This window comes from Phaseolus vulgaris, chromosome 4 (genome assembly GCF_000499845.2).
Source record: "Phaseolus vulgaris cultivar G19833 chromosome 4, P. vulgaris v2.0, whole genome shotgun sequence".
Taxonomy (NCBI): Eukaryota; Viridiplantae; Streptophyta; class Magnoliopsida; order Fabales; family Fabaceae; genus Phaseolus; species Phaseolus vulgaris.
This window is the reverse complement of record NC_023756.2, coordinates 45,248,266-45,270,443: the sequence shown is the minus strand read 5'-3', so window position 1 is coordinate 45,270,443 and position 22,178 is coordinate 45,248,266. Positions and strand designations below refer to the sequence as shown.

The window sequence follows — 22,178 nt, the reverse complement described above, 5'->3', positions numbered from 1 at the left end:
TTATTTTGAAAATTACAAGTATTTTCTATTAGTAGAGCTCGTTTAATGAAATATATATTTTTTAATTCCAAATTTCAAACATTGCAAATACATTAATTTCATAGAAACACTTTGGTTTCCGTATTCTATAAAAATGAGTACATCTTTTACCATGCGCATGAGGGGGACAACAATTTTGCTTTCACCATCTTCATCCTTTTCTTCAAGGAAAACATTGATGGCAAAATGCTATAATTATGAATTACCCAACATTAAATTTTTCAAAGAAAAAAAAACAGGGTTCATGAAGATTCCTAATTTGGTCAAAGATTTTTTTTTTAATTCCATCCAAATAAAAAAAAATCATTTATTTTATATTTAACTTTCTAAGTCAAAGTAAAACTTTCATGGCTGAACAATTTCATCCTAATTAGGGTTAATCATGAAGTATTGAATCACTGGAGAAGAAGTATATAAACTGTTATTAACGTCAACTCCTAAACACGATGTGAGGATATAAACTGTTATTGACGTTAACTCCGGAACACGATGTGAGCCTATATCCGATATATGGGAAATAGTAATATTTTTTGCATTGGAGTAAATAACAGTGGAGTTTTTTTTACCCTTTTTCCCTTGAAGTGTTGTTACTGAGAAGGTAGGAAAAGAAAGAAAAGGGAATAAACAGGAGATTTGATTCTTTCAACAGAGAGAAATATTGAGGTAGACATAATTATTGAACAGTGATAGTGTGCTGAGAATGGTTTGGTGAAGAAGTAGAATTATGATTAAAGAAGAGAATTTGAAAAATGGAGTTTGGTTATAGAGAGGGATGATAAAGAAAGGGTGGATCCAGAGAGAAAGAGTCCCTTTACAAAGCTTAAAGCAGTCCTGAAAACAAGTACTTGGAGACATCCCCACCTCAACCCAAAATGCTTTTCCTAAGCTTTTTGTGACAATTTTAGGACCCATAGAATAGAAGGTAGGGAGAGAGGCACACCCCCACACAAGTTTCCAAAGCCATCAAATACCCTCCATCATCTCTTCTCAAAAACCAAATCCAAACCAAACCAAACACACTTCAAAACAAAAAGCAAAACAACAAACAAAGTGGCAAAGCAAAAAAATATAAGAAATAAAAAGGCAACAATACCCCCCCACTCTGCCTTGTGCTTTGGGGACTGCAAGTGCAACCTTGCTTGCAGCTCTCAAAGCTGAAAAATATATTTGCTGTTTTCTGCTGCATATTACCACCCACTCACTCACTGCCCCAAAAACACATGCTCTTCCACATCCCTATATATCTTTTCAATTTTCATCATCATCATCACCACCAACTACAACTCTACTTCTCCCAAACCTCCCACCTCAACTTCCTTATATATTCCTCCACTCTCTTTCCTCACTTCTGCTACCTTTCTCACACTTCACAACCCACAAAATGATCACCTTAGTAGACTTCTACCATGTCATGACTGCAATGGTGCCACTCTATGTGGCTATGATACTAGCCTATGGCTCAGTTAAGTGGTGGAAGATTTTCTCCCCTGACCAATGTTCAGGCATCAACCGTTTTGTGGCACTCTTTGCAGTGCCTCTTCTTTCCTTCCACTTCATAGCATCCAACAACCCTTACAAGATGAACCTTAGGTTCCTAGCTGCTGACACACTTCAGAAGATCATACTACTAGTCCTTCTTGCAATCTGGAGCAACTTCACCAAAAAGGGGTGCTTGGAGTGGACCATAACCTTGTTCTCCCTCTCCACCCTCCCCAACACTTTGGTCATGGGCATCCCTTTGCTCAAAGGGATGTATGGGGAGTTCTCTGGGAGTCTCATGGTGCAAATTGTGGTCCTTCAGTGCATCATTTGGTACACCTTGATGCTGTTCATGTTTGAGTTCAGGGGTGCCAGAATGCTAATCTCTGAGCAGTTCCCTGACACTGCTGGCTCCATTGTCTCCATCCATGTGGACTCTGATGTCATGTCATTGGATGGAAGACAACCACTTGAGACTGAAGCTGAGATCAAAGAAGATGGGAAACTCCATGTCACTGTGAGGAAATCCAATGCCTCAAGATCAGACATCTTCTCTAGAAGGTCTCAGGGTCTTTCTTCCACCACTCCACGCCCTTCTAACCTCACAAATGCAGAGATATACTCTTTGCAGTCTTCTAGGAACCCAACACCAAGAGGGTCTAGCTTCAACCACACAGACTTCTACTCAATGATGGCTGCTGGTGGCAGGAACTCCAACTTTGGAGCCTCGGATGTTTATGGCCTTTCAGCTTCAAGAGGGCCAACTCCAAGGCCTTCTAACTATGATGAAGATAGTGGGAAGCCAAAGTTTCATTACCATGCCGGTGGAACTGGACACTACCCTGCACCAAACCCTGGCATGTTCTCTCCCTCTAATGGCTCCAAAAGTGTTGCTGCTGCTAATGCTAATGCTAATGCTGCTAATGCCAAGAAGCCTAATGGGCAGGCTCAGCTGAAGCCTGAGGATGGGAATAGGGACCTTCACATGTTTGTTTGGAGTTCAAGCGCTTCACCTGTTTCTGATGTGTTTGGTGGCCATGAGTATGGAGGTCATGATCAGAAAGAAGTCAAATTGACTGTTTCTCCAGGAAAAGGTTTTTTTTTTTTCATTCCCAGATGGACTTATAAGTCTTAACTTGATACATGTTTAGAAATCACGTTTAGCATGTGCAAGTTACAACTGCTAGCTACTAATTAAACGTGGAACCAAACACAGTATTATCAGTCTTTTATTTGTTTGTTTGTTTATTTGGTTCCTTTTCATATGTGGGAGTTTCCTTGTGATGTTTTGTAATCAGTGGAGAATCATAGAGACACTCAGGAGGACTACCTAGAGAAAGATGAGTTCAGTTTTGGGAATAGAGGAATGGAGAGGGAGATGAATCAGCATGAGGGTGAGAAAGTTGGAGATGGGAAGCCAAAAACCATGCCTCCTGCAAGTGTGATGACAAGACTTATATTGATTATGGTGTGGAGGAAACTCATCAGAAACCCCAACACATACTCTAGTCTAATTGGCCTCACTTGGTCTCTTGTTTCATTCAGGTAGGGAAAATCTCTTTCACATTTCATATTTTGTTGTTGGTACCACTCATTCTTGTTTGTTTTGCCTTTTCCATTTTGAATGATTGTGGTTGAGTGTTGTGTTGCTCCTTGCAGGTGGAATGTTGAGATGCCTGCCATAATAGCAAAGTCTATCTCCATACTGTCAGATGCAGGGCTTGGCATGGCCATGTTCAGTCTTGGTCAGGACAATTCTCTCCCTGTTACCTTACAAAATATATTTTAGCTCAGAAATTTACTTGTTCTTTCTTCTGACATCATCTTTGCTTTGCCTGAGAGAGAGAAAAAAGAAAAAGAAAAGGCAGAAAATCTTTTCTGATTCCATGTTCCTGTTGTTTACTTTGATGTTAATGATTATTAAGCAAGCAAGGAGGCGTGATAGCTAGAGAAAAAGCAAACAGTATAATGTTATGATAATGTGTTGGCTCCTTTATCACTCTTTTAAGATCACTTTTTGCCAAGTTTGTGATGATGTGGGGTTGGTGGTGGTGGTGATGATGAAAGGTCATTCATCACAAAGGGTTGATTGACTGAGAATGGTGGTGATACTGATGGGCATGCTTTGCTTTTCCTACCAATGACAGGTCTCTTCATGGCTTTGCAACCGAGGATCATAGCATGTGGAAATTCCATAGCAGCTTTTGCCATGGCTGTGAGATTCCTTACAGGTCCAGCTGTCATGGCAGCTGCTTCCATTGCTGTTGGACTCAAAGGTGTTCTCCTACACGTTGCCATTGTTCAGGTCTCTCTCTCTCTCTCTTCTGCTCCCCAGCATACCACAACATTCATTGATAACCTCCAAAATTTACTTTATTTTGAACTAACATGCTATTTTATTGCCATCCAAATAAAAAGTGCTTTTGGTTAAACTCTTAAACTAAAGTCTAATTGGTTGAGTTTGGTTTTACTGGTACAACAAGTGAAATGTTTCATAGTAGAATGTTATGAAAATTGAGATCTTAGTACTGAGAGTGAGAATTCATATGATGTTTGTTGTTGTACAAGAAAGATTTGAAACTGCAGTTGACATGTTTGTTTGTTGTCCTGAATGTCAAAAAAAATATAGGCAGCTCTTCCCCAAGGAATTGTCCCATTTGTCTTTGCCAAGGAATATAATGTACATCCAGATATTCTGAGCACAGCGTGAGTGTTGAAATCTGAGAAGAACTTTCTCTCCCCACCATTCCTTTTCCTCCATTCAATTTCTTTCTCTTTTAATCCTAACCAATGCACCTTCTTTAACTCAATGCAGTGTTATTTTTGGGATGTTGATTGCGTTGCCCATAACTCTAGTGTACTACATTTTGATGGGGTTGTGAATGCAAGAAATGATGGATGATACAGAAGATTCACGTGTGCCATCATCATCATCCATGCAATGCAAGATTGGTTTCTTCAGGCCTATTCTGCATCAAAAAACAAAAGGGTCATCACAGAAAGCATTATTAGAAGAAAAGCATAACGAGAATTGGATAGGAAGAACCCCAGGATCAGTTTTTCTTTCTTTCTTTCTTCATTTTGTATTTGTTTTCTTTTTCAATGAATTCTCCTTCCTTAGTCAAAGTTAATGTAAAATCATGATGTAGCTAATTTACAAAATGATTGTCTCGTTAATTAAATTTTATATTATAATGTCCTCGGATTCCAATCAACAAAAAGTAGCAAGCATGCCATAACTTGGTTCCTCAAAATGGTATAGTGCTATCATCATTTTTTCCAATATACTATTAAACTCACTATTGCTTTTATCTTTCACTATTCACCAATTCACTTCAAAATTAGCATTTTGTTCATTCAATCAAGGCAAAAAAAAAAAACACTTTCATAAAAATAAAGCTATTAAACCAAAACAAACCAATTACATGGTCTAATTTATTTTATAATATAAAAAATATTAGATCATCCCACAAGATTGTAGATATGGGAGATATTACTTGTTTTTTCATGTTGTGAATGTGAGTTTCTTTGTTAGATTTTGGGAGTTTAGAATAAGTTGGAGTATGTTCTATCTTCTCTTTTTCTTCAATTCTTGAATAATCCTTTAACTAATTCATATTTATTTATTATTTTTTTTATAAAAAATTGTTCGGTCGAGAGTTTCTTTGATTGATTTTAAGATAAAGAATAACTGATAATTTTTGTGTTCTATTTTATCTTTTTCTTCGATTCTTGAATAATGATTGAATAATTCCTTAACTTATTCATATTTATTTATTGTTTCTCTTATAAAAAAATTGTTCAGTCGAGTTTCTTTAGTTGATTTTGGGATAAAAAATAATTAATAGTTTTTGTTGAGAGTTTAGAATAAGTTGGAGGTTGAGGTTTCTATCTTTATCTCTTTCTTTAATTCTCGTATAAAGATTGAATCATCTATCAGTTAATCTATATTTATTTAAATTTCATTCATTTTAATGCTGGTAAGAGTCATCAACTTTTTTTCAAGAGGGTTTTGAAGGCTCAAGTAACTAAAAGACTATTTTTGAATAGTAAATTGATTGTAGATAAATGGGTGATTAAGAAAATGAGGAAGAAAGTTAAGGTTTTAATGAAAAACATTGATGTAGTGGAAGAAAGAAGGGACCCCTAGAATGGTTACAAGATAGGGGGTTTGATGTGATATGGACAGCTTTGGAATATTGGGGGACAACATTCACAATCCAAACTTTCTCTTCTTTTTTTTCTTTCTTTCTTTCTCTCTCTCTCTCACTCTCTTCTTCTTCTTCTTCTTCCTCCTTTCTTCATCTATATATTCTTTTAGCTCTACACACATTGCCTTTTTGTCACCCCTTTCCTTTTCACTGATCGTTTCTGTTTGATGCCTTTGCATGACATCTTTTTGAACCCTCTTAACTAGAATGGAAGCCTAGGTGGGGGTGTTCCCTAGCAAACCCTACCCACCATAATTCACTTATTATCTTTCAACCAATTTCTACTTATTTTAGTTCCTATTATACTTCTACAAGGTAATGTCAATAGGGTATGGTTTCCCTTAATATGGAACCTTCAAAGACTTGTTATTTCTTAATCACATGAATTTTCTTAGTATTTAGTATATAACGTTCATTATTAGAAAATCATTAAATAACAATTAATTTTAGATATCAAAATAATTAGTTGCTGTTTGACTATGTTAGAGATTATTTTACATATTTTTTTTTAATTTTTATTAATAATATAAATTACTTTAAATATTAATTTTAAGACTAAAAACATATTAATATTTAAAATAATTTATATTATTAATAAAACTTGAGAAAGTAATATCTAAATTGGTCTCCAACTATTAACTACTAAAGTTTTAGCTATGATTTACTTTATATTATAAATTAGTATATATTAATGTTTTAGAAATTAATATAAAATTTAAAATATTAGTAATTAAAATCTTGATATCTAATTTAAATATTAATATTTTTATTAATAATATAAATTAGTTTAGATATCAATAATTTTTTTAAATTTTTTAAATAATATCTAATTTAAATTGATTATTTGTTATTTTCACATTTTGTTGTTATTTAATTATTTTTTTAGTAGTATTGAAAGTTTTTTTTTAATTAATGTATTGCATATTGCAATATTTATCCTCTTTTTACGTACAAGAATCTGTAAATGGGTCGAAAAACTTTATATTTTCCCTTTATATATATATAATAACATATATTGAAAAAAAGTTAAGAAATTTTTTGAAACACTGATTTAAAATTTTCTAAACTTGAAGGGTTAATACGACTATAAAATAGGCTAATTTGATTATTTACTTAAAAAAATTAAAAAAAGGAAAAAATACCCTTTTGCGATTAATAAATAAATAAGTACTGCAAATGAGTTTAGATAAGAGGATTAATATAAGATATATTTATTTACAATTTCACAAGCATTTTTATAGTTTTTTTTTGTGGTAATAAACAAAAACAGAATTATCCAATACTATAAGAGATAAGAGAGTAGCTATATTGTTTGTATGCTCACTTGTTAGAATTAAATTTTTTCGTAATTATTTACAAAATATAGTTTGCTTTAAAATGGTGTGTTAATAATCCAAATAACACTTATTTTAGAATGTAAATTTTGTCTTTTAATTAAACAAGGCTTCTACTCTTACCAATGGAGTGCAAAATTTGCTAATTCACTAATTAAAGTAATGTCATTTTTCAAATCTTGATTTTAAGACTTAATTTTGTACATTTTGTCAAAATATCATATTATATTCTCTAATCATTGAAAAAGTTTTACTTTGATAACTACTTTAGTAAGTTTTCCTTTTTCTTTTAATAATAATAAAATATTTTGGAGAAATGTGATTGAGTTGCATTTCACATTTATTCTAAAAGCTATTTTTTTTAATCATTGAACAAAAGCGTGACATTTCTAATAATTAATAAATATTGCGACCGAAAATGTGAAAAAAGGTACGTGTTAACATTAATAAGTGCTGCTTAATTATTATCAATAAATAATACCCTTACTGTTACAATATTTTCAATTCAAAAGTTTTAATTCATATTACTAACGGATACATTCAAAGGTACTTATCACATTGTTCAAAAAAAAAGTATTTAATTTAATCAAGTTACCATATTCAATATAAAGAAATTCTAATTTTTATTTATTTTAAATCTTAATAAAGGGCTTAAACTTAAGTCTTGAGAAGTTAAAAGAATTTACCAATTTAACAAATTTACAATATTCAATATTTAACATTAAGTTGATATAAGAAAATCATTAAATAAAAACTAATTTTAAAAAATAAAATAATTAATTATTATATTAATTAAATTAAAACTCATTTAGTAAATTAAAAAAATTATGTATATCTAAAATAGTTTTTAATAGTAATAAATATTTATAAAATATTTTTTAAATAAATATCTAACCATTAGGTATCTAAGTTTTAACTACTAACTACTTTATATTCTAAATTAATCTCTATTAGTATTTTAGAGACTAATTTATGATGTAAAGTATTAGTAGTTAAAACTTTGATAACTAACTTAAATACCAATTTAAAAATTATTTTATAAAATTAAATTAATATTTAAAATTATTTTAAATAACAATAAATTTTTAATTTTTAAAAATAGTATCTACTTTAGTTAAATATAGTAATTCATTATTATTATTTTTATCTTTAAACATGATTAATATTTAATAATTTTCTTGTAATGTATAATTTTTTATCAATTAATATTTTATTTCAGAAACATTGAAGAACTAAAATCAGAATATGAAATAGATCACCTATTAACTGTACATTTATGCAACTCAATTCAAGTTATCAATTATTTTTCTCTCCTCCTGATTCTTTCTTCTTGTCTATATTAAAATAAGTGTTTATAGATTTTTTTAAAATAAATGAACACGTGGTATGAAACTAGTATTAAATTAGCTTTTCAATGTTTTAAATTATTTAATAAAACATGTTTTAGATGACCTTTACATTTCTCACCACATATTCATGCACAAGTTGTACAAAAGAAAAAGAAAATAGTTTTCTAAATACATATATATCATATAATTTTCTTTTTAAATATTTAATACAAATACATGTATAGTGTGAAGGTTTGATCGGTGGTTTATCAATACAAGTTGGAGTATTTTTTAAATGGAACAGTTTAATTGCATATTGTTTCGATATTAAGTCCGAGAAATAACGTAGTTAGATCAATCATCACATTCAAGATATTGTCCGCATTGGAGGTCGGTGTTCCGTTACGATTTTTTCCTTAAAAGGTGTCTCGATTAGTTGGAGAAGGAAAGAATATATAAACTGCCCTTAACCTTAACTCTTGAGCGATATCGGACTATATTAGACGTACTTCAACACATTATTTTTTTTACAAATAAGAAAACACTTTAAAACTCTTGAGATTACTTTAAAATTAGAACAATTCTTCATCAACTAAAAGAAAAATGAGAGGTGTTTTTTTTTATAATAAGATGAATGAAGTTGATGCAAAGTATTGTTTGATAGGTGTCTTGTCCAAGTGAATGTGAAAGAGAGATGAATGGTGTTGATGAATGAAATGAGGTGAGTTGGTTTGGCTTGGTGGGTGTTAAGGTGGTGCATGTTTGAGGAGTGGAGTACTTAGTAGTTAGCATCACATGTTTGAATGGAATAAGATTTAGAATTATGATGATGATGAGTGTGATGGGAAAAGCATGGGTTTGAGGGAGGAGAGGAACCATAACATAACCATGTCACCTCTTCATCCTTCATTCTTCATTTTTCAATGCATTATTGTCTTTGTCCCTTTGCTTCACCCTCCAACCATATCTCCTCAATATATATTCCATCCCTTTAAGTCAAACCCCCTCTCATTGCCTTTCTTACTTTCAACCAATTACCAAAATTATTTCTTCCCAATAATATACTATTTTTTTTTAAATATTCACTACAAAAATATTATAATAAAATACTTTTTTCATGTGATGACAAATGATTGTTGATGATTGTTGTTATTTAAGGTGTCAGCCTAACTGAACTGTCAAGTTGCATAGTGATACCTAACATAAAAACTCTTATAAATAAAATAAAATTAAAATATTATGATAAAATTATTAACTTCTTATCAAACTTCAAAAAATTATTCAGTGATGCATTTTATATAAGAAATCAAAACACTAACTTTCAATATACAACATTAAGGTATTTGTTTTTTTTTTCATTTTTAATTAATTTTAAACTAAACTTATACTTGAAATCATAATAATTTATTTTTTAAGTATGAGTTTCTTAAAAAAATAATGATGTAATTCACTAATATCTAATTTAGTTAATATAGTGACTAATTATTTTTTATTTAATAATTTTTTTAGTATTATATGAAATTTATATTAACTAATTATTTTTTATTTAATAATTTTTTTAGTATTATATGAATTTTTTTACTTAAAAAAAACTTAAATATAAAAAATTCTCAAATCCAAATTCTTGGGCACTCAGATTCTCGGATTGGAAAGATTCAATATCAATAAACTAGCAATATTTCATGTAAAAGAATAAAACATCACTTCCAACCAAACAAATTAAAGCAATATTTGTTTTCTTGATATTTTTATTGGATGTGAGAACAAACCTGAACTTAAAATCTAATAAACAAAAGGTTTGGTTTAGTTGTGGATTTACGCAAAGTCTCGTTGTGCTTCCTTCGGGTACTCTAATTGTGTTTTGAATCCAGTGAATTATATGAGGATGATAATTTAATATTTTCCTGTGGATAGTTTGGTTGTTCCTTAAATAATCAGGTAGGTGTTTCGTGGTAGGAGTATGATAAGGTGTTTTGCTCTTGTATAAGGGTTGAACCACCTCTGAAGTGGTTTTCATTTTTTTTTTTATTGTCGATAAAAAAAATCTAATAAACATAACATTATTTAATTTTTTATTTCTTAAAAAAATTGAAATGAATTAATGTGAAAAGTGTAGTGTGAAATGAGTAAAAGACACATGGGTTGACTTGAACTTGACATAGGCTCCAAGGTGCAGTCACTTTTGTGAGCAGTGAGACATGTAAAAGCATGCAGTGCAGACTGTTAATGATTCCTTCCATGAATTTGTAAAAATGGTTGAGAAATCAAAACCAGAATCAATTTTTAGATGGAAAGTTAAGCAATGGAGGCTTCTAATGGATACACCTCTGTCTGCTGCATTTTGGGTATTTATAGTCACACAATATTATGCCAACATGGAAAATAACAAGCACATGTAATCAACATTTTGATTCCATTGTTAGGTTTATAGAATCTACAATTATTATTTCAAAGAAATTATCTAAACTCTAAACCCATCAACAAACATTGTGTTTTTACACTTTATCAGAGAACAATTTATAAATAATTTGAATAATTGATAGTTTTTATACACTTGTATTATAGGAGAGAAAAATTATCACTAAAAAAAATCATCAAATTACAATCAAAATAATAATAATAATCATTTTAGAAACTATTTTATAGACTAAAAAATTATTGATATTTAAATTATTTTAGTTTCTAAAAAATTATTGGTATCTAACAAATTAAAAAGTTTTAACTACCAATTATTTAGATTCTAAATTTGATAGCAAAAACCTTGGTTGCTAATTATATACCAATTTAGAAACGATTTAACGATAATAGAAACTAATTTAGAAACCAATTTTTTTTAATCTTTAAACTAGTCTATAATTTAGTCACTATAACAACTAATTATTTTTTGTCTCTAAATTTAATTTCTATCTCATTATTTTTTTTGTAGTAAGTGATTCAAATCAATCTACTTTGATTGTCGTGAACTAAATACAACAAATTAAGAGAACAAAATATATTTAAATGAGTCAATCCACTCAAACTTGTTGTAGGTCATAAGGTACACAATATCATAAAAAATAAATGTTGAGTTAACTCATTTTAACTCAATAACAACTTACATTGGTTGACTCACTTTTAACACTCAATTGGTGGTGTAAAAAATTATTTTATCATAAAAAATTGTGAGATAAAATCTATGTCAAGATAGATTATTAGAAAACCAAATATTATAACATATGTTAATTTTTGAATTTGAATTTCATACTAATATTTGAGAAGCAATCAAATTATGTATGTTAATATGTTATTGATGAAATGGATAGTCATAATGCTTAATTAATCATATATTAATATATTTTTTTAATATATTTAATTAAATAACTAACTCCCTCTTAAATTTTGTTTGTGTTTATAATAATGTTATAACCATGTTTTAATATAAGAGAGACTATCTTATAGGAATGAGCGAGGTAAACAAATTAAGCTTTTAGTATAAATAACATTCATTAAATATATAACTGAAGAAATAGTATGAAATCATATGTTTTAAGTAACTTAATGTTACACAAATATTAAAAGGAAAATAATTGTTCACCCACTAAAAGTTAATTTTTTTATTTTCTTACAGTGGGTTTTTTTGGTTAAAAAAGTTTGCTTACAGTGGAGGACCACACATATTATTTTCTTAAAATTTCTCTTAAGAGTAATTTTTTCTTTTATTCAAACTTCTTATATTTTTTAACATTTATAGTATGAGGTTGACTTCTTACACTTACTCATTTTCATCCAATTATAAAATGAAAATAAAAACAAAAATACACACAATTAATTTTTCTTTTTTGGCAGTGAATGATATATATAATAATGGTCCACCTGATATATTAATTAGTGGGTATTCCTAATTATTGGTTCCCATAATCAAATGCTTTAAACTCTATAGTTTATTGAAACTTTCATTATTTTGGGATCATTCAAACAGAGATATTGTGGGCTACATAAAAAAAAATATAGCATAATGATAACACCTTCATCTACATTTTTGTTTAATATTGCTATAAACTCAAAATTGTGTGCCATAAATAATTATAAATTGTGTTTCCATTACTCAACAAGTACCAAAACTAATAATTAGAAAAACCTTAAAACTTGGGAAATTAATTAAAGGGATTAATTATACGCATTAACAACGACAAAAAAACTAAAGAAAATGTGTAGATAAAGCCACAATGGTAGATAAGTTTTCTTTTTCACTACCATTTTTGTGATTAATATATATAATGGCTGCATGAGAAAACGACAAAGGTTTTAGGGTAGTGATATTCCCATGCAGAAGAGGAATAATAACTCATGCGTGTTAACCTAATTTTCTTTTTTATATGATTCACATTTTGCTAGGTTAATTAATTATATTTTATTAATTATTCCTTTTTATCCAAATCTCTTACTACCACTTTTAAGGAACAAGTTAAAATGCTTAAGTTTTTGTCAATGCCCACTTACAAACAACTTTAATTACGTCATTATCAGTGTCATTAAGCTCCTATGCCCCACATATTTTTAATTATTAGTTATCATAAGATTGGTATCATTTTGTTTTGAAGCACTACACTTGGTCGCATCACATAGTTTAACAACCATAACTTCTTCAAAAATAATATATTACTCTTGCTTTTTCTAATGCCTCATTATTTTAATCAAAAACTCACAATATAATTTAATCTATTTTGAAAAAAATAATAAAATTATGTACACGGTAGGATCTCGAGAGGGTCTCAGTTAAGCTTGTTGACTTAGTATTCCTTGGACATGGTCCTGACATGTATGCCCTAACACAAAATAATTAACCTAACATAGTCGTGGTACAGAAACTCACCTAAAATCTAATAACTCGAAAATCTACCTTAATCTCAATCCAGTGTCATAAACCTATCATATTTCGATAAATAGGTATACCAACCAAAATAAATGTATACATTAAACAGTATTTATTACACTTAATTATCTCAAATCAACCAAGATAAATATACACTATCTACATCGATCCAAGACTGCACACCAGAATCAGCAATAGTCCAGAGATAGAGACTAATACCTTTTCCATCTTTTTCTAATTAAAATACATCTTATACTTACTTATAAATATAATTTGTACATATGAATATAATTTCTACACTCTAATCTAACCCCTTATTGATATTACGAAAACTCTTAGGAAGATACTTCAATGGTACGGATCATATTAGAGATTTTAAAAACTTTAGAAGTTGAAATTTCTCACTCTTTGTTCGTTTATAATATTTTCATTATGATGTTTAATTATTAAAATTTATTTTAAATTAAAATTAAGTTCTTGTTAAGAATAACAAAAAAAAAAAAATTCAATTTCCAAATGCTAATATGAAATTTGTGTATAGGATTTATATTTCAAGGTGAAAGTCGATTGATTAAATAGTGAGCATGAATTATTATAATAACTTTCTGGTTCATGTTGAATTTTTATAGATAAAAAGTATTCAAAAGGGCACAAATTTTGTAGCCTCTAATACATTATTCGAACATCATTCAGGGTGGTCTATTCATCCAGACACATACATATGCAAACATGATGAACAAGATTTTCAATGTTTGGATTTAAATTGCAAGAGATGGTTAGAGAAAAAGAAGAAGAGAACATTTAACTCACTTTTTCCAGAAAGTACAACATACTCACTTATTCTTTCTTTTTTGCTTTTCAATTATAGAGAATCCATGTTCAAGATTTAATGAGTTCTTCTGAACTTTTGTTTGAATCAATAAAAGGAAAATCGTATATATAAAAGTATAAAGTTGCAAAAGTATAACAAAAAAAAAGGTCTTGAGGGTATAAACTTTGAGTGCCAATCTCTAGGGTATATTCTGAAAACTAAAAAGCACAAAATAGAAGTATAGTTAGAAGGATACATAAGTAAGATCAGAAAAGATAAATAGATTTATGAGTTATAGTTAATGGGGACAATTTCCAAATTACACAAATAAAAATAAGATATTATTAATAATACGTTCGTGTATTTTAAAATTTGATGTAATACTATAATAATATTACAAAGAATCTTAAAGGCATAAGATATATATTTAAATTTTAATAAACTAAGATCAATCATATTTTATCGAGTTTCAAATTCTTTTTTACTCGAAGATTCATTGTTATCTGTTTTTGCACTATGATTTTGTCATTAATATGAGTGTGGTTAGTTGAGAAAAATGTTTCTCTAAACCTAATTAATCTTGTACTGAAATTTGGTGATGTTTTGATAATCTCCTTCAGGTCCTTACGTTTTTGTATAACATTTTTTACTTAAATTTTAGAAGATTAGTTTGGAGATAAGAAATTTTAGGTAAGGGAAACTAGTATTCTCTTTCTTTAGAACTTTAGATCAGAAGATCTCGATGTGAAGGTGACTTGGTCACAAGTTCCAAATTTTTATTGAAGGGTGTGATTTGTTGATTGAAATAGATGTTAATTTATGAAAATAATTAGAAGTTTTAAATAATGGGATAACTGGTTGATGATTTAAATTGATTGTGGTGTGCATTATGGAGTTTAATCTTGGTTTTTACTTGACAAATTGAGTTTTAATACCTATCCTCGGTTTCAAATATCCTCAATAGAATTTTCTTGGGCTAAGCGGATTTGGACATGCAGAGTTTGGGGTGCTCTCAGTCCCAAATCCGCTTAGTGCTTTTCCCCTATGCTTAAAGTGGATTTTACATGTAGAGATGGAGGAAATTTCGATCTCAAATATGCTCAACAAAATTTCCCTATTCTAAGTGAGCTGCATTTTTGGGGTGCTCTTGGCCTCAAATCCTCTTAGTAAAATTTCATTCGCTAAGCGGATTTGAACTGCAATTTTTGGGTGTTCTTTATCGCAAATTCACTAAGCCAACTTTCATGCGCTAAGCGGATTTTTCCCGGGCTTAAGCCCCAACTTCATTGGCTTGAGTTATTTTAACAATATTTGTTATCTTGATGTGATTATTGTTGGTATTTTCTAAGTATAGACTTTTGTGTGATTGAATGGTGTTGATGAATGAGATGAAATATGAATAATGAGGAATGGGATCGACACATAATATTTTAAGGAAATGAAATAATGTGTTGAGATTGGTTAGGATGTGCATTGATTTGATTAGAGATTCGTCTAAAAGGAGATGTTATGACTTTGCAATATATTGAAATCATATAGAGGAAGATATTCGGGTTGTGAGAGTCGAAAGAGATTCATATGACTTTTTCTATAGTTTGAAAAATAATTTGGTATGGCAAGTCATTCGAGTTAACCATATCATATGAGGTGATTTAATATTGATATTCTTTTGCATAGTAGTGTGGATTCACAGTGGGGAAGTATGACATGTGCAAATCTCCGAGTTTAAATCAATGCACGAGTCTTCCAAAAGTGGAGTGAAGTGTCTCTGTGTGAATGTCAAAGAATTTTTAACGTAAGTGATATGGAATTATGTTAGTGGATTTCTGACATGAGTGACGTGGAAACATGAAATATTTATAAACATTTAGGTACTTAATATATTTGGAATGAATGAAAAATTGATGACTCATGATTGGATGATTCAAATCTAAAATTAAGAATCACTTATCCTACTTTCTTGTTAATATTGTTTTTTTAAATATTTGTGACAATTGTGTTGCAGGTAATCTAAATTCAAAATAAAGATGATAGAATTTTCTTTTTAGATCTTTTTGATGTTTTATTTGATGATGTATATATTTAAAAAAATTTATATAAAAAAATAATATTTTATGATATAATAATATGATTATATAAACCTTACTTATATATTTTATGGAATAGTAGTTTGATAAGGTAAGTAGAATGTTACAGTTTTATCAATTATAATTATTTTACAAAATTTATCTTTCAACTCATTTTCGTCCGTATTAAACATGTAATGTCATGCTTACATGTTATAATTTTTTTAAAAACCTCATTCTGAAAAAGTTATAACAAAACGATCTCATTTTATTTTAAAAAAATGCCGTGTTAGCATGTAATTAAATATGCAATGGATCAAATTTACAAATAAAAAGTATAGTAACAAAATATGTAAAAAAAAAAAATGGATGACAATTTAAAAACCAAGATAGTTGATAGTTGAGTAATAAATTTTGTAATTAAATCTAAATTAAAATCAGGTTATATTTAAAACTAAACAACCTTTTTTGACAAATTTTTGGATTTATAAATGGAGAATTTTTCATAATTGTTTTTTTTTTGTCATTCTTAGTTAAACAATTTTGTTTTTATTAAATGAAAATAATTTCATTTATTCTCATAAAATTATTTATATTTTTTTTATAAAACAAAAAATGCAGAGACACATGAAAAGCAAGAAATGAGATGAAATTTGAGTAGTATATTAAAAAGAATGTTTGAGTATTTATATATGCAAAGAGAAAGGTAAAGAAAGAAGATGTGGATGGTACAGTGTTATTGATTGTGTGTGAAAGAGAAATGGCTAACGTTGTGATTGTCTTGTCTGCCACTAAGTTCTGTTTGGTCGGCCATTATATCAACAATGGTTTGTGGGATTTCCACGTTTGCGTTACCATTACCCTCTTCCCTCTTATGTCTCCACACAACTTTCTTTCTTCTAAACTCATCATTCTTCCATTTATACTTTCCATTAAACATTTCAATTTCTTTTTATTTTTTTTTTCATCTCTGCCTTTCAAAATTATAATTATTTGTGAGTATAAATTTTATTTTGAGTGATTTTTATAAGATTATGCTGGAGATTCACGTTAATTAGAGATAAAGACATTTTATTTTATTGTATATAAATGAGTGTAAACCTCATCTTATAAGTTAGTTTTACGAGGTTGAGTTAGACTTTATAAGTTCGAACACTCCTCTTAAATGGCGTGTCGGTGTCCGATACTCGTATCCGACACTTGTACACGTATCCGTGAAGTGTTCAATTCAAAAAATATTTGTTAAATTTCTTACAGTTCTAATACAATTTTTTTTTAAAAAATATATTAAATTCAAACTTTATTGTATAAATTGTTATTATGATTATAAAAATAAGAAACAAATTCTTGTGAACCAGTAATGAAAAACATTTTTTTGCTCCAAAAAATAATCTGAAACATACTTGTGTACATAAATTTTTATTGTCAATTTATATAATATATAAATTTGTGTCCCGTATCCCTGCATTCTACATTTTAAATTTTTTTACATATTTCTGTATCTGTGTCTTTACGGTATCAGTATCCGTGTCTGTGTTATATGGATTATACTTAAAGCCAACTTATTAACAGATTAAGATTATATTTTTTAATACATATAAATTTACTAACATCTCATTGTTATTTTAGACTTTTGAAAAAGTACTCTTTATAATTTTCTGTATCACTTACTATTTATTCTAAGAAATCGCCGTAACGCTTGACTAAATAAATAGGAAGATGAGAAGAAAAAAAGAAAGACGGAAAGGAGTGTAATGTGAAATATAATAAACATTAAATATTGACACGTCTTGTAGTAAAAGATTAAATATTAGTTTCACTATGTTATTTGACTAACTTATTTTCCTTGCAAATTAATATATATATATATGTAAATTACACTGACATAATATATTATCAATAATTTTATTATAAAATATTTTTTCTTATTTAATTATTAAATTATAATTTCATTTCATTGTCATTATTTATGCCAAATTTAATTGAAAGATACATAAAATAATTTAAGATCTGTAAATGAAATACGTATTAAATAATTTGCAAATTAATATAATTTTTTATATATAATATGATAAGGCTAGTTTTGAAAAAACAATCGATTAAAATATATTAAATTGTATAATATTTGGTGTGATTGATATTATTTTTTTTTTTCATTCTCTTTTCTCTCTCTAGAGAGTATGTGTATTATAAATTTTGTAATTCTTATTAACTTAGTCAAATGTATAAGTTTCACACCACTTAGTTTGGTTTAGTTTAGTTTTTTATTAAATAGTTATCTAAATTAAATATAAAAACAAATTATTTAATAGAAATTTAAACTAAATCAAACCAATATTTTACATGGCTAAGTTTGTGTGGATTTTAACGATTTTGTGGTTGTTAAACATTATTATAAAAATTATTGATCTATTAAAAAATAATTAAATTTTTTTATTAATTTTGTATTTCAACATACTACTACTGAATAATCAAACGTTTATTTTTAATTCTTGTTCCGGCACCTCATAGTCCCACACCGCTCAGGAGTCAATGTCAATGACAGTTTATATACTTCTTTCTCCTCCAACTCATTGAGGCGCCTTCTAAGGACATCAACCTCCGGACAATACCTCGGATGCGTTGATTGATCCTAGCATTTAGAGATCTGCACATGTCATATGACTAAGTTGTCTTGATAAGGTTCTCTTTCACACCAAAGAGCTCCAACAACTAAGGACACGAAGATGACCTAACTTGCAACATAGAGTCATGTGTTCAAATGTGTTTGATGAATGATGAACTCAGAACTCTAGAAAGAATGCAAAGGAGAAAAGAAAAAGTTGTTTCTAGAGATATAGTGGTTATTTTAAAATGAAATCTAACTAACTAATTTTTCTATTTATATAAATTTTTCACTTTAATAATAAAATATTTTGGTGTCATTTTAGTTATACCACTTTACTCTAAAACTATTTTCTAGATCCTTATACTAATTCTATCACTCTATTACTTATTTAAATATCAAAGTGTATTTACAATTATAAAATCACCTATCAATCTAAAGAAAAAGATCAACACTTTTGTGACAATCAAATTATTTGCTAAATTTTTGTAAATATATTTTGAGTTCATCATATAGTTTTGGTAAAACTTGTCCTAATGACATATGGTTTCTACTAGTTATATGGAGAAGAAAGATTCTATTTATTGAGGAGTGAAGAGATAGATAGAGCATTTACCATGACAAAGAAAATTTTATGCCTTTAACAAGAGACAATGATAATATAACATAATGTCAATTTGAAAGTTTTAAAAGAATGATGAGGAATGTACATCTACTCAAAAGGTACAACAATCTTCTCACACTCATCATTTAAAATATGAGTATATGTACATTTACTTACATACAAATATATAAATATCGAGGAAAGAAGATTACTCATTTACCTAAACAAAACATCACATTACAATAAGAATAAAATCAAAATAACAAATCATATCATCTAAAAATAATATTTTAGAAGAATTGTTTGAAAAAGTTAATCATATCATTCCTCTATGTCAACTTATTAATTTTTCGACTAGTCAAAGATTACCAAAATCTATAACAACATAAGAAAAACTTACATTAACTAATTCTTTGAAGAAGCTTAAAAGTCTCTTTCAAGGAATGGCCAAAATAAGTAGCTTTTGAAGAAGAGGGTGTAGAAGGTCCACTATTTCAAAAGGGCTTTTGAAATAGAACGTTTTGTAGAAGGACTTTTAGACATTTTTCAATAAATGAAAATTTGAATAAAGTGAAGAAGGTGAAAAAAAATTTGTAAATATGGCTTCTAGAAATTAACTACTCACACACACTCTTCATCTACTATCATCAAAATGTCACATCTTTCTTAAATGTAACCCATGCCTCATAATTTTCAACTTGGGGCTTCTAAATTCACAAAAATGTTAGTGTAATGTGGCTTCTTAAACTTAAATAGCTTGTACATTTTTTTTTCTTTTCTTTTTATAAATGTCTTTCAAATTTTTTTTAAAGAAATCACTTATAATTTTTTTGCTCTTTTCAGCTAGGGTTGAAGGTAAATTTTTTTTCTACTTTAATGGATTGGGGTGGGGTGGAAAGGCAAATAAATAGCAAAATAATTAATTTTTTTATTTTTATGTGGTGACCCTTAAATATGAAACACTTATAAGGTTTGATTTGTTTTTAAACCAACCTAATTGTATAGAGTTTTCTCAATATTTTCATGTTTTACTAATTTTTTTTATCAATAATAAAAAAAATTAAAAAAAAAATATTTTAGGAGTGATTCAACTCTTATACAAGATTACACAATAACCATCTTATAACCAGAATCGTAGAATCGTATATGATACTAACAAAAACACTAACTATACTAAAGAAAACCTAAAATACATCAAGATTTGCATGCCTTACTAGTATTCTAGAACCTTAAATATATATGTAATGAAGAGAAATGAATATTTATTTTTTATAATGTATCTTTGAACTATTTTACAATGTGTTAATACGGGTCAACTTAAAATAATTTAAAATAGTATAAATTAATTTTATAACCTGAAATGGACTAAAAAGACTATATGATAACTTAATTTTGTATGACTATTGAAGAGAATATAATATAAAGATATTCATATACACTAGGTTGTAGAGAATGTGTGTGCATCATACCATGTTCAAATAAATTATGAGCAAGTTCATGATGTTTGGCTTTACACAATATGCGTGGAAACATTATTCAAAGTGACTTTTGGCACATGAAAAGAGCAATATTATTTCAACTTTCTTATGAGAATTCTCCAAAAAGCTTCTGGTTCTCTAGTTACTAGTCAGAACTAAAAAAAAGTATATTTAGAATTCGCCTTAAGATGGATTAGTAAACTTAAATGTAGATGGATGTTGTTTAAGAAATTTCAAGATATGTGGATTTGGTGGACTTCTATATATTACTCATTTCACAACAAGAAAATGAGTTTATGTTAAAAACTAATTCTAACAAGTAAAAATTTATACTACTTAATTAATAATGTCGGATTTTTATTGTATATGTAATGAAATCTAAAATCATGCATGTTAATTCATTATAGTTGACTCTTAAAATATCGGTTCAAAGTAGTATCACCTAAATTGACATTAATTTATTATTATTTTTTAAAATAAAATTTTAATTAAAGCAATTTAGTGTCAAGGTTTTTATTTTAAAACTTATTTAGTGGACGTTAATGAAATCTAATTTTAATATTAATTTAATTTGTATCAATGTTGCTAATGAAAAAATTGTATTGGGTAAAAGATAGGAGTATGGATGAAATATGGGCGTGAATGTGAAGAAATTATATAGAAAAGTGAGAGAAAAATCGTGGGTGGAGATATTTGTTATCTTCAAATCTAAATTTTTGGATTAAAAATAATTTACTGTTTCTAATCATTGTCATGAAGGCAAACATATTCATATGATATTTGTAGTTTAGGATATAAAGTAGTTAGTAGTTAAAACTTTGGTAGTTAATGTTGTATATCAATTTAGAAATTATTTTATAAATTTTATTAATAATAGCTTTAGATACCAATAATAGTTTAGTATATAAAATAGTATATAACTTAGGCACTATAGTGAATAATTATTTTTGTGTCTTTAAAATTAGTTGCTATTAAATGATTTTCTGATAATATACTTTTATAAATAAAATTTAATGACAAAAAAATAGTTTTAAAATAATTCAAAATATTGGTTATAATCCATATATATTAAAAACTACTACATTTTTAATCTGTTTGTTTTCATACAAATGTGTTTTTAGAAAAAAAAATAAACAAAAAAACATCATTTTTAACAAATATAAAAACTAAAAATGTACTGGTCGAACGACCTACAACACCCAGTATCAAAGACTGTGACCGACTAAAGATAAAAACCTTAAAGTAAAAAAGAATATACAACAAATCAGTTATTTCTATTTTTATGATTATACATATTCAATACAATCATCGATAGTATAAATAAACACATTAGAGAAAACAAAGGTACCCAATTATTGTAACAGTTATTAC

General features: G+C 28.1%; 1 protein-coding gene across 1 annotated transcript; it reads left to right on the top strand.

The window, feature by feature from the left end:
• Window positions 1–721: 721 nt before the first annotated feature.
• On the top strand, window positions 722–4,739 carry LOC137837943 (auxin efflux carrier component 1-like). Its single transcript, XM_068647126.1, has 6 exons — window positions 722–2,612; window positions 2,817–3,063; window positions 3,178–3,263; window positions 3,666–3,823; window positions 4,148–4,224; window positions 4,334–4,739. Exons 1-6 carry the CDS (start codon window positions 1,421–1,423, stop codon window positions 4,398–4,400), a joined length of 1,827 nt encoding a protein of 608 aa, XP_068503227.1. The 5' UTR covers window positions 722–1,420; the 3' UTR covers window positions 4,401–4,739.
• Window positions 4,740–22,178: the final 17,439 nt, after the last annotated feature.

Excerpts from the sequence above, each read along its gene's own strand:
- LOC137837943 (XM_068647126.1), top strand. The coding sequence starts at position 1,421 with ATGATCACCTTAGTAGACTTCTACCATGTCATGACTGCAATGGTGCCA. Across the intron at positions 3,064-3,177 it reads TGGTCTCTTGTTTCATTCAG|GTGGAATGTTGAGATGCCTG; the intron begins GTAGGGAAAATC and ends TGCTCCTTGCAG. Across the intron at positions 4,225-4,333 it reads CCAGATATTCTGAGCACAGC|TGTTATTTTTGGGATGTTGA; the intron begins GTGAGTGTTGAA and ends AACTCAATGCAG.